The 13349-nt window shown below is 44.4% G+C and overlaps 2 protein-coding genes across 5 annotated transcripts in view; both read right to left on the bottom strand.

Annotated features, from left to right (window-relative positions):
• Window positions 1–861: 861 nt before the first annotated feature.
• LOC307000579 (uncharacterized protein) lies at window positions 862–1245 on the bottom strand (the record flags this gene model as incomplete). Its single annotated transcript, XM_079616226.1, has 1 exon — window positions 862–1245. One exon carries the CDS (start codon window positions 1243–1245, stop codon window positions 862–864), a length of 384 nt encoding a protein of 127 aa, XP_079472352.1.
• Window positions 1246–6825: 5580 nt separating this feature from the next.
• Window positions 6826–13349, bottom strand: part of LOC307000427 (acyl-CoA dehydrogenase family member 11) — a 28223-nt gene continuing 21699 nt past the window's right edge. For all 4 annotated transcript variants that reach the window (XM_079616025.1, XM_079616022.1, XM_079616023.1 and 1 more), the window contains exons 10-14: window positions 10295–10387; window positions 9830–9937; window positions 9551–9722; window positions 8468–8534; window positions 6826–8246 (exon numbers count right to left, since the gene is read on the bottom strand). In XM_079616025.1, coding sequence (XP_079472151.1) covers window positions 8135–8246; window positions 8468–8534; window positions 9551–9722; window positions 9830–9937; window positions 10295–10387 — 552 coding nt within the window. In that variant the 3' untranslated portion in view covers window positions 6826–8134. The remainder of the gene's footprint in view (window positions 8247–8467; window positions 8535–9550; window positions 9723–9829; window positions 9938–10294; window positions 10388–13349) is intronic.

The following is a 13349-nucleotide window of genomic DNA, read 5'->3' as shown; positions in this document are numbered from 1 at the left end:
CCCGAAGCGTGCAGCCCGCACATAGACGCTGCGCGCAAGGACTGAATCGAGCTCTTTTTCGCGTCTGAATGGACAAATACACACAACATTATGTCTAAATGTCCGTTTTGGAGAGTATTCACGTAAACACAGTCGGTTATGTCTTTACAGAACGTACCGTGCATCAGTGCAATTGGATCTGCACACTCTTAAAGTGACAGTGCGTAATAAACCTAATGCCTTCTGTACACTTAATATTGATCAAACAACAAAATAAAAAGAGAAAATTCACTGCTCTTTAATATCTTTAATAAGGATTAATTATATTTAATTTATTCAAATACATATATCTGAACAATCAAATAACACTTCAAATAAAAAAAATTCTATCATTTTAGGTCGTTCTTTTCACACTGATGTAAATTTAAGTGTTCGTTTATTTTTATTTTATAAGTTTGGTTTTAGTTAGTTATTTTATGCTATAAAAATGGAAATGTGACGTCATGATTGACAGCTGTGGCCACGCTACATATGGGGTGAGTACCAAACACCATCTCCTGGTCCTCACCTGAGTAACTCACTGAAAAAGTTATGTGCACCCCTGAATATAAGCTTGTAAACAGCTCAAAAGCAAATGACAAAGAAGTCAGGCTGGCAAGAATTCCAAGCCTTTATTTATACTCAGAATAACAGAAAATAAACAACAAACGAAAAACATTTGTATAATCAGTCCGGGGGGAAATGTCTCTCTCCCCTTCCCAGGTGTGCCTATCTCCCATCTCTCCGCCAGTTACTGGAATTTGAGACAGGTTTTAGTCATCATTCACCTGACCTCCTTCTCACCGCTTGTCTCTGCACCCACTCCCCACTGCAGACTTGGCTTTACCACGCCCCCTCGCCAGATTCCCCCTCCACCCGACCCACCCGGCCTCCAAAAGGCAGATCAACGTTAGGAGATTGTAGGATAGGGCCTCTGCACAGGTCAGCCTTTACTGTGATTAGAGCCTGTTTGCACAGCTCCATCCACTGGACCAGATCTGGTGCTTCCTTTTTAGTGAGATCAGTCAGCGGGCTGATGAGCTCAGAATAAGAAGGTATAAACTTTCTATAATATCCCGCCAAACCCAGGATCTGTCTCACCTCCTTTTTAGTCTTGGGACTTGGGCAGGCTGCTATCACAGTGGTCTTGTCAATTTGGGGACACACCTGCTCATGTCCCAAGTGGAGGCCCAGATACCGTACCTCCACACACTCAATTACACACATTCCTCTGCAATTCTAGCCACCCTCAGCGATCTCAGGAGTGTAAAGCTCTTTTAGGGAAGGCAGAGGGCAGCCAATGATTTTTTGTGCCAAGTTGATTACTCTCTGGAGAGCTTTCTTATCTGCCGCTGAGCTTTATCACACTCTCGATGGAACAGCGATAAAAGGAGACTAGCAGCTGCTCTTGTAGGTGGTTCTTTCTGAGAATCCTCATGAAATAGAGTTGCTGCTGTGCTTTTTGGATTGCTGCTGAGGTGTTTGTGCTCCAGGAGAGATCCTCGGCGATGGTCGTGCCCAAGAATTTGAAGGCTGGAACCCTCTCCATGCAGACCCCGCTAATGTGCAGTGTGATTTGTGTTGTGCTTTCGAAAGTCAATGATGATCTCTTTGGTTTTAGAAGCATTTAGGGCCAAGTTATTTACCCCACACCATTCTGTCAATCTCTGAATTTCATCTCTGTAGGCTGTTTCGTCTCCTCCTGAGATGAGTCCAACTATGGTCATGTCAAGTCAAGTCAAGTCAAGTCAAGAATATTTGTATAGTGCTTTTCACAATACAGATTGTATCAAAGTAGCTTCACAGTATTAAAATAAAATAATAATAAAACGTCCATGTTTGGTAATGCTAATCAATAGTAATATTGATTGATTCATTAAATTGAATATCCCCATCCGTGTCATCCGCAAATTTAATGGTAGTGTTGGTAAAACGTGTTGGGGTGCAGTCATGAGTGTAAATAACGTAGAAAAGTGGACTAAGCACGCAGCCTTGTGGGGCACCTGTGCTGAGAATTAAGGTGGAGGAGGAATAGGGACCTAACCTAACCATCTGGGGGCGGTTGGTCAGGAAGTCCTTAATCCAGTGACAGATAGATGAGGAGAGACCAAAGCCCAGCAGTTTGGTTACCAGCCTATCAGGAATGACTGTTAAAAGTTGAACTATAGTCAATATAAAGCATCCTCACATAGCTGCCTTGGCGTTCTAGGTGGGGCAATGCTGTGGGCAGGGGAGTAGCAATGGAATCTTCTGTGGATCTATTGGTCCTGAATGCGAACTGATGTGGATCGAACATGTCTGGAAGGCTGGCTTTGATGTGCTGTTGAACCAGCCTCTCAAAGCACTTCATAATAACTGGGGTAAGTGCAACCGGGCAGTTGTCGTTAAGACCACTGATGACTGTTTTCTTCGGTAGTGGGATAACTGTTGCTGACTTCAGGCAAGATGGGATGGTGGCTGTTGACAGGTTGAAGATCTTTGTGAAGACTGAAGAGAGCTGGTCTGCACATTCTCTGAGCACCCTTCCCATCACTCCATCTGGGCCTGCAGCCTTCCTTGTATTAACAGCTCTGAGCACACACCTCACCCTGTGTTCCTGTATAATAAATTGGAGTGCGGGTGTGGGTGGTGAAACCGTCTCTGTCATACTCACTTCAAAGAGGGCTAAGAAGTAGTAAAGAAGTAGTTAAGTTCTTCTGCCATCGAGGCATTTGCATCAGAGGTTTTGTGATTAATGCTTTTGAAGTTTGTGAGGTTTTGAATTCCCTGCCAGAGTCGTTGTGGGTCATTGTGGGTCCTCAATATTTATTTTATACTCTGCTTTCGCACACTTGGTGGCTCTCTTAAGGTTAGCTCTGGCTACACGATGGACGCGTGGGAGAGGTGGCGGGTCGTGTGTCTGGCGGCTCTTTCCGTGGAGGACATTGAAGATATCTATCTATTCGGAACCATGATAACAGGCATTTTGCTGACTGGATTAGGCACTGCCCTGGTTTATCAAGAAATTAAGAAGACGGTGACAGCTATCCAAAGCCCCACAATGCTGCCCGGCATGATTGAAGCAGTGGCCAGAGCGGTCAGCACTCAGGCTGGGACTATTAACCGCATTATGGATAACAACAGGGAGGTGACCCAAAATATGGATAATATCATGGAGAAGCTCATGGCTTTGTAAAAGCTGATGGACCAGAATGGACCCCCTCAACTAGCACTGGCCTCGGCCAAGGCCGCTGTTGGAACAACAACTCCCCCGGAAGAGCACTGCAGTGAGCCGCTCTTGCTCCTTCCCCCATTTCTCACAGACACCTGATGATTGTTGACTCTGGGACCTAATCAAGGTTGTCTCCATGGCAACTTGCTGTGTTAACGCTATGACATCCTGCGGACTGAGGCACCGAGATTTGGATGCCAGGCAGGGTGAATCTCCAGGCCTACACATACACAAACTCTTCACCCCCCCACCCCGCATCCCTCGCCGCTTTGTACCACCAGTCTGACAGGCGGGTCTGTGACCAGCGCCGAAAATGGCTGCAGGACCGGATGGCTGCTTGCCTGTGCTGGGTTACCTCCATCCCCCACTCCCCTCCCCTGTTGCAAGTCTTGTGGGTTCATGTCGTAGTACTGATTATGTGCTAATGTTGCTGAGGTGTTTTTTTCCTGTTCCCAGACTGTACTCCTCACAGGAGCATAGTCTGGGAGTTGCCTTTTCCCCCCTCACCTATCCTCAAGTCATGCTGTATTATTTTCCTCAATCCCCTGTCTTCCTGTCCTGTCTACCCCATTGTCATATTGTATGTATGTTTGTATGGACAGGTTGATGGCTAATTTCGCTGGTACTTCTGACTAAGTGACAATAAAGGCTACTACTACTACACTGAAGAGGGCTTTATCTCTGTACCTGAAGGCAGCATTACGGTCTTTTAAGTGGGTCCTGACCTCTCTAGTCATCCAGGGGTTCTAGTTGGAGTAAATCCGGATGTGTTTGTCGACAGTGACATAGTCGACACAGTTCTTAATATAGCAGAGTACTGTTGATGTGTATACCTCCAAATCCTGATTGTCGAAGACATCCCAATTGGTTCTTTCGAAACAGTTTTGGAGCTGAGAAGAGCCTCCATCTCGCCATTTTTTCACAGTCTTGGTAGTGGTGGGAGCCTTCCTTCTTAAGGGGGTGTATGCTGGTATTAAAAGCACAAAAAGGTGATCTGACTGTCCTAGATGAGGCAGTGGAATTGAGCCTTTCTTCACATCTGAATATGTTTTGTCCAAGGTGTTTTTCCCCCTTGTTGCACATTTGATGTGCTGATGGAATTTGGGAATAACTTTTTTCAAGTCTGCATGATTAAAATTTCCTGCTATGATGTGCACGGCATCAGGATGGATAGTCTGATTGGAGTTTATAGCTTGCAGCAAGTAGCTTTGAGCGGTGTTAGCATTAGCATCCGGTGAGATATAAACAGCTGTAACTATAACAACGTTAAACTCCCGGGGCAGATAGAAGGGCCTGCATTTAACTGCTATGAACTCCAGGTCGAGAGAACAGTGACTGTCTATGACGTTGGCGTTGGTGCACCAGTCGTCGCGTATGTAAATGCAGAGCCCACCACCCTTTGTCTTACCGAAATCTTTGTTTCGGTCCCAGCGGAATGCTCCCCGTCAGCTCCATAGCAGCATCAGGTATGAGCGGGTTTAACCATGTCTCTGTTATCAAAAGAATGCAGCAGTACTTCATGATATTGTTTGTGGCGATCTGTAGTTGTAATTCATCCCTTTTGTTGACAAGTGATCTAGCGTTAGTGAGAAATATACTAGGAAGGGGTGGTTTGTGGGGTTGTTCCTTTAGCCGAACTAGTAGGCCTGACCGGCATCCGCGCTTTTGATTCCTGTGTCTCCTCCGCCTTCGTCGCTTGCTAGAGCCAATAACAATCCATGGAGAGCCCGGTGTCCTGGCTATCTACTCCGGTATGTTGTGTGACTCCAGAAATTCACTTGTAATTGCTTGATTACTTCAAAAACCCATGTTTAAAATATCTAACTGACTGTAGCTTTGGTTCGCATGGCTGATTGTAACATTTAATAGTAAACAAACAAACAAAAACACAAATGAAAAGCACCGAACGGGAGAACGTAGAGCCGCTGCGTCTATGCGCGTCGCCAGTTTTGGATGCCACCGCATTCCAGTTTAGGAGATTCAAGTTATGAATTTGACATGCACCGCCCTGTCCATTCACCATACCTCATCATTGAGATCCCCATCTCGGCGTTTAGCCACAAAGGGTCCTTGCCACTTGACGAATAATTTAGAATTAAATGTTTGAAGTAACACAAGCACTTTCTCTCCGGGTATAAAGTAACACTCTCGCGTACGCCTGTTGTACAGCCGGCTTTGGGAACAGCAGGGGCTCGGGACACTTATCCCAATTTTTGGCATCCTGTTTTATCATTTTTACGAACCAGTTGGGCTGGCTTCTTCGCCCCGGGTTTCGGCATCAGTGTAAACAGATCAAAAGCAAATGACGAAGAAGTCATGCTGGCAAGAATTCCTAGTCTTTATTTATAATAAAAACACTAGAAACAATTTTCACTCTGCAAGCAACACATTGAATTAAATACATTTCTACAGTCTCACTTTCCTGTGAGATAAGGTAGGAATTCTGAGGTAAAAAGACTGAAGTAATGTTTTCTTGTAAAACTTATCTTTGAAAGCTCCCGTTTGAAGTGCACGTCAGTGATTCAGGTCACGTTCAGAAGAGCAGCCATATGATGAAGCATCTGTGCGCTAACGGCAGGTCAAAGGTCAGACGCAGGCGCTCTGAAAGGTCACATCATCTGAAAGAGCTGCAGAAGGTCGCGCACACACATGACCTTTACCAGAGGAAGAAGAGGCTGATGATGATGTTTATCGATTGTGAGGCTCATATAACAGAACATGAGCAGCATTATTGTCCGTCACCATACTACAGTTCACCAGGAACACAAAGCACTCTGGGAAACGAGCATTGCTCAGTTAACGGCATGCACTCATCATGATGTGCTTTATGATCTGCTGAACTGATAATCAATCGTTGTAGTCGCACAAACAAAGACATGTGTAGCCAATAACTCAACCACTGCATGATCTCTCCCAAAAAATAAATACAAATAAAACAAAAAATACAACACCATTAAACTGACAACCAAGAAGTGACAAATACAACCAACATTTGGCTTAAAACTTGTTAAAGTTTAATTTAGGCTACATTTGACATTTTAATCAGAACCACTAACTTTCATTGGTAAATAATTAATTTATTGTTTATTAAACTAGAGAAAATTGCTTAAGCGTGGGAAGATTGTTTACTAAGAAAAGAGAAGTTGCACTCGTCTTTTCTCCTCTATTGTGCCGTATATCGAGTGAAACGCTTCAGGAGCAAGAATACATGTGGGCGGGGCTTGATTGTGTCTGCGAGGAACTGATTGGATGGTTGTGGTCTGCTATTGGCTAATCTCATGTGAGTGACAGGTTATAGCACCGCACACATCATCAGAGAAGAGATGCTGCAAGAGGAACTTATTCTGATTCAACATTACCAGGAATTGTACCGAATTACCGAAGTAATCAGAATTGTAATTGTTTTGTCATAAAGCTGCTTTGATATGAATCTGACCAGATGAAGAGTTTCTGAAACATTCACGCTTCATCTGGATTCTTATAATGATCTGGTTTGAGGTTAAATCTTTCTTTCTTTAAACAAACAAAGCACAGAATATAAACTGAATATCTGACGTCTGAAGCGTTTACTCTAGGAATCAATAAGTCACACCGAACACATTCATGTTGTGTTTTATTCTGGAAATGAATATGAGATCAGTCACATCTGCTCCATATTTAGAGAAGAACGCAGAACATTGGCTTGTATTTAGTTTCTTTAAAGCTACACTGTGTAAATTTTTTAAGTAGATTCTTAGCCAAAAAACACTTTGTTCTTTCAAAATTATATGTACTCAATCCTCAATGCTCGTACGCGTAGAATCTGGCATTCAGAATAAATACGAGCGAGTCGCTCGATCGGCGGCAGCCATTGTTGCGCCTCCATCTTGAAAACACATTAGCCAACGAGGGACATACCAGGAGATTCAAGCTTTGCCTTTCGTGCCGTTACACTCAGCGGTACCGTGACGAATGCGAGGGGAGATTACTCGCGACTGGCGGCGGATTTGAAAGCCTGTTGAAGACGGAGGACCACGCCTCTTCTCGAGGACAGTCTCGCCAAGAAAGGAATATTGGAGTGGCTTTTCCCAGATGGAAAGAGCTCATGAGGAGCAAGGATTTTAAACAAAGTTGCCTGCTTTTTTCTCGACAGGTAATTCAGCCTATTTGTGTAAAATCAAAGTTTAATAGTTGCTTGGTTAACTATAGCATGGTTGTGCATAACGCTAGAATGACGATTTGGAGAATAATACGGCCACCGTAGAAGTCAAAATGCCCTCGGAATGGGAGGGGCTAGAAAGTAATATCAGTTGGTAGTCATATACAGTTTCACCGCTAGATGGGAGAAAATCTCACACAGTGGTGTCTTCAGCTTTAAGTCCGTCGACAGTTTGTCTCGTGAAAGAGTTATTTAACAATATTCACAGCACTTATGATAATATTATTCAACAGAATTAAAATCAATTCAAACATCTTAAAGGAAACTATATGAAACTAAAACTCTTAAACTAAACTATATATGTGATTAACTGCTGACATGAAAGAGAAACCTCGATCAAATGCTTGATGAACTCGAGCTTCACAATCAATATAATGTGAGTGTGCATGAGAGAAAGAGAGAGTGTGTGTGTGTTATGAATCTTGTGCAACGCGTGTGTGTGTTATGAATCTTGTATAACGCACACACGCGCGTGTGTGTGAGAGAGTGTGTGTTATGAATCTTGTGTAACACACTTGTGTGTGTGTGTGTGTGTGTGAGAGAGAGTGTGTGTTATGAATCTTGTGTAACACACTTGTGTGTGTTATGAATCTTGTGTAACACGTGTGTGTGTGTGTGTGTGAGAGAGAGTGTGTGTTATGAATCTTGTGTAATGCGCGTGTGTGTGTTATGAATCTTGTGTAACGCGTATGTGTGTGTATGTTTGTTTAAAGCTTCAGGCCGTCGTACACCAGCGCTGAATCCATTGCTGTCGTCTGTGGGTCAAAACAACCTGCAGCGTCTCGACTGACCACTGGACACAGATCCTGATCACACCACCTGCAACACACACACACACAATTTTTACATAAGATTAATAACACACACACACACGTTACACAAGATTCATAACACACACACACACACACACACACACACACACACACACACACGAGTTACATATGATTCATAACACACACACACACAAACAAACAAACACACACACACGCGTTACACAACATTCATTACACACACACACACACACACACACACACACTCACCTCAAGGCCGTGTAAACATCAGTGTGTGTGGCGTGTTCCCATGAGGCGTGATCCACCAGTAGAGCTCCTGTCGTTGGACAGAGGAACTGAATGAGACGCTTCAAGATCATCACTGGTACATTTACATCAGTGTGTAGGTATAGATCCCTCACACACACACACACACACACACTTACATCAGTGTGTAGGTATAGATCTCACACACACACACACACACACACACACACACTTACATCAGTGTGTAGGTATAGATCTCACACACACACACACACACACACACACACACACACACACACTTACATCAGTGTGTAGGTATAGATCACACACACACACACACACACACACACACACGCACACACGCACACACGCACACACGCACACACACACAAGATCCACACCATAGAACAACTCAACAGTTCTCAACACACCTGAGTTTGCTGACATTACAAACCTCACATGAGTCAAAACTATACTTGAGAACTAATCTAATCTATACTAATCTAAACCGAAGACATTGGCAACTCACTATTCTTACAATTTACACAAATAAATGCAGCAAAAGCAGTTTTCATGGTTAAACCTGACAGACGGTCATGTTACTGTACAGTGTTCAAGTAGACATGAGGCAGTGTGTGTGTGTGTGTTACATGTACACCTGTGTCTGTGTGTGTGTCAAGTCACCTTTATTTATATAGCACTTTTTACAATATTTTATCAAAGCAGCTTCACAGTGATAACATGAAAATAATACAAGTTTGTTACTAGAAGAAAATTGTGTCATCGTCCACCTTAAGTAACACAGATCAATACTATTGTTGAATATGAAATGTCCCCAACTAAGCAAGCCAGTGTGTGTCTTATAGGTACAGGTGTGTGTGTGTATTGTGAAGTATTGAATGTATAATGTGGGAGGTTTAAGTGTATGTCGATGTTTAATGTATGTTTGGTTGTTGTAAACATAGACACTGTTATGCAAGAAAAATGTCAGACTTGTCTGACAATAAAGTATAAAAGTAAAGTACACATTTGTGTATGCGTGTTTCAAGTACACATATGTGTAGCGTGCACACGTGTGTGTTTTACCCATGTAGACGCGTGCGAGGCTGTAGGCCAGGTCTCTCGCTGCCAGCTCCATTGCTCCCGCGGGTCGAGATGCCGCCTTCTCACAGAAACGCATCAGAGCCGAGAGAGACGCGCGGAGAGACGCGAGCGCTGGACGCAGAGCGGGACAGGCTTCAGCCGGCAGCAGACGCTCCTGCACACACAAGCGCACACACACATTAGCAGCACAAGCTCACTTTACAATCAATGTGGAACAACGATGATTCAGGACTGAAGCGTAATTCATGAGTTTGTTCTCACTTCGACATCACGGAAGAACGCCTGGAGAACCGACCCAGAGGACTTCGCAATCGAGCGCAGAACATCCAGAGACAACACATTTGTGGTGCCCTCCCAAATACTCAACACCTACAGAAACACACACACACACACACACACACAACACGGGTTGTTCAAAAGAAAAAAAAAGTTAAATACATTAATAGTATGTGTTTGTATTTATATTTATATTTTGCACTTCAATCAATCAACATCTATTTGTTGAGCAAATTTAAAAACACCACAAGTTGACCAAAGTGCTTTACATGTCTAAAAATAAACACACAACAACAACTCAATATGAATAAGGCATTTAGTGAAATTTGTGATATTATTGTGTCACGCCTGTGCTGCCATCTGCTGGACTGAAGGAAGTGCATCCTGCATCCTGCACACACACACACACACACACACACACACACACACACACACACACTGATGATTGACCTGAGCGTCGCGCAGCATGGAGGGAAGCCCAGTGTCCTCAATGTAACCCTGACCACCGAAAGACTCCAGACCCTCGGACACCACAGAGACCGCCTGCAGGACACACACACACACACACACACACACACACACACACACACAGTGTAAGTACAATCTAAAAGAAAATTATATCTATGGAGTTCCTCACAAAGATAAATAACCAGATGTGTGTGTGTGTGTGTCTTCATGTGTGTAAGTGTGTGTGTTTAAGTGTGTGTGTGTGTGTGTGATGACGTGTAACTCTTGATCTCAGAAAAGTGTCTGCACGCTTTTGCTTCTCACTAAATGTAAAGCTTCACGTGTTTGTCATGAAATTTTTCCCAGAGCATAATTGACAGAGGAAGTAAATAACTCAAATAATTAAAACTACAAATGATGAATCATTCTTATTCATTTACAAAAGTAATAGTGTTTCACTTTCATTTCAGTCACAGAAGCCCTACGGATCGCAAAAGCTGCCTCCAAATCATCAGTTCTCATTCTCCTGGATCTGTCTGCTGCCTTCGACACTGTGAATCATCAGATCCTCCTGTCCACCCTCTCATCACTGGGCATCACTGGAACTCCTCTCCACTGGTTTGAGTCCTATCTCACAGGTAGGTCCTTCAGGGTCGCATGGAGTGGCAAGGTATCCAAAGAACATCAACTGACTACAGGGGTTCCTCAGGGTTCAGTTCTTGGACCGCTCCTCTTCTCCATTTACACCACATCACTGGGACCCATCATACAGGCACATGGCTTCTCTTACCATTGCTATGCTGATGACACCCAGCTCTACCTCTCATTTCCACCTGATGATCCCACAGTAGCTACACGTATCTCAAGCTGTCTGGCGGACATCTCGGCGTGGATGAAGGAACATCACCTGCAGCTCAACCTGGCAAAGACTGAGCTTCTCGTCCTCCCTGCCAACCCGTCCCTGCAGCACGACTTCACTATCCAGCTAGATTCAACTTTAATCACCCCATCAAGGTCGGTCAGAAACCTTGGAGTAACATTTGATGAGCATCTGACCTTCACAGACCACATCACAAAGACAGCTCGATCATGCAGGTTTGCACTGCACAACATCAGGAAGATCAGGCCCTTCCTGACTGAGCATGCAACACAACTTCTCACCCAGGCCTTGGTTATCTCTAGGCTTGATTACTGCAATGCTCTTCTGGCTGGTCTTCCATCATGTGCAATTAAACCTCTACAAATGATCCAGAATGCTGCAGCCCGTCTTGTCTTCAACGAGCCCAAAAGGGCCCACGTCACTCCTCTGTTCATCTCTCTGCACTGGCTACCACTCGCTGCTCGCATCAAGTTCAAGGCATTGACGCTTGCTTACAGATCGACCACAGGCTCAGCTCCCTCCTACTTTCACTCGCTCCTACGAGTCTACATCCCTACCAGAAGCCTGCGATCGGTCAATGAGCGACGACTCGTGGTACCATCACAGAGAGCCACAAAATCACTCTCCAGAACATTCTCATTCACGGTTCCTTGCTGGTGGAATGATCTCCCTACCCTCATCCGGAATGCAGAATCCCTGACCACATTCAAAAGACAACTGAAAACTCATCTCTTCCGTGAGCACTTGACCTAAAAAAAAAAAAAAAAAAAAAAAAAAAAAAAAAAAAAAAAAAACCTCTCCTTTACCCTCCTTTGTTTTGGCTTATGCTACTCTGAGCAATTCCAGAACTTTGTATTTTGAGCACTTCTTGCGTTATTTTTGCTTCTTCACAATGACTCGCTTGTTGTAGTCCTCAGTTGTAAGTCGCTTTGGATAAAGGCGTCTGCTAAATGACTAAATGTAAATCTCTAAAGTCAGCTCAGCTTTATTTCTACAGCTTTATACAGTACCGATCGTTTCAGAGCAGCTTCACTGTAATAAACAGGAGAATAAGAGAATCAATTATGAAAATTAGAGTTAGATTCAGGAGTGAAGCAGCTCCACAGATTAGAGTCAGGAGTGAAGCAGCTCAACAGATTAGATTCAGGAGTGAAGCAGCTCCACAGATTAGAGTCAGGAGTGAAGCAGCTCCACAGATTAGAGTCAGGAGTGAAGCGGCTCCACAGATTAGAGTCAGGAGTGAAGCGGCTCCACAGATTAGAGTCAGGAGTGAAGCAGCTCCACAGATTAGATTCAGGAGTGAAGCGGCTCCACAGATTAGAGTCAGGAGTGAAGCGGCTCCACAGATTAGAGTCAGGAGTGAAGCGGCTCCACAGATTAGAGTCAGGAGTGAAGCGGCTCCACAGATTAGAGTCAGGAGTGAAGCGGCTCCACAGATTAGATTCAGGAGTGAAGCGGCTCCACAGATTAGAGTCAGGAGTGAAGCGGCTCCACAGATTAGAGTCAGGAGTGAAGCGGCTCCACAGATTAGAGTCAGGAGTGAAGCAGCTCCACAGATTAGAGTCAGGAGTGAAGCAGCTCCACAGATTAGAGTCAGGAGTGAAGCAGCTCCACAGATTAGATTCAGGAGTGAAGCGGCTCCACAGATTAGATTCAGGAGTGAAGCGGCTCCACAGATTAGAGTCAGGAGTGAAGCAGCTCCACAGATTAGAGTCAGGAGTGAAGCAGCTCCACAGATTAGAGTCAGGAGTGAAGCAGCTCCACAGATTAGATTCAGGAGTGAAGCGGCTCCACAGATTAGATTCAGGAGTGAAGCAGCTCCACAGATTAGAGTCAGGAGTGAAGCAGCTCCACAGATTAGATTCAGGAGTGAAGCGGCTCCACAGATTAGAGTCAGGAGTGAAGCAGCTCCACAGATTAGAGTCAGGAGTGAAGCAGCTCCACAGATTAGAGTCAGGAGTGAAGCAGCTCCACAGATTAGAGTCAGGAGTGAAGCGGCTCCACAGATTAGAGTCAGGAGTGAAGCAGCTCCACAGATTAGAGTCAGGAGTGAAGCAGCTCCACAGATTAGAGTCAGGAGTGAAGCGGCTCCACAGATTAGATTCAGGAGTGAAGCAGCTCCACAGATTAGATTCAGGAGTGAAGCGGCTCCACAGATTAGATTCAGGAGTGAAGCGG

This window comes from Phoxinus phoxinus (assembly GCF_949152265.1).
Source record: "Phoxinus phoxinus genome assembly, chromosome: 6".
Lineage (NCBI taxonomy): Eukaryota > Metazoa > Chordata > Actinopteri > Cypriniformes > Leuciscidae > Phoxinus > Phoxinus phoxinus.
This window is presented reverse-complemented; position numbering and strand designations above follow the sequence as displayed.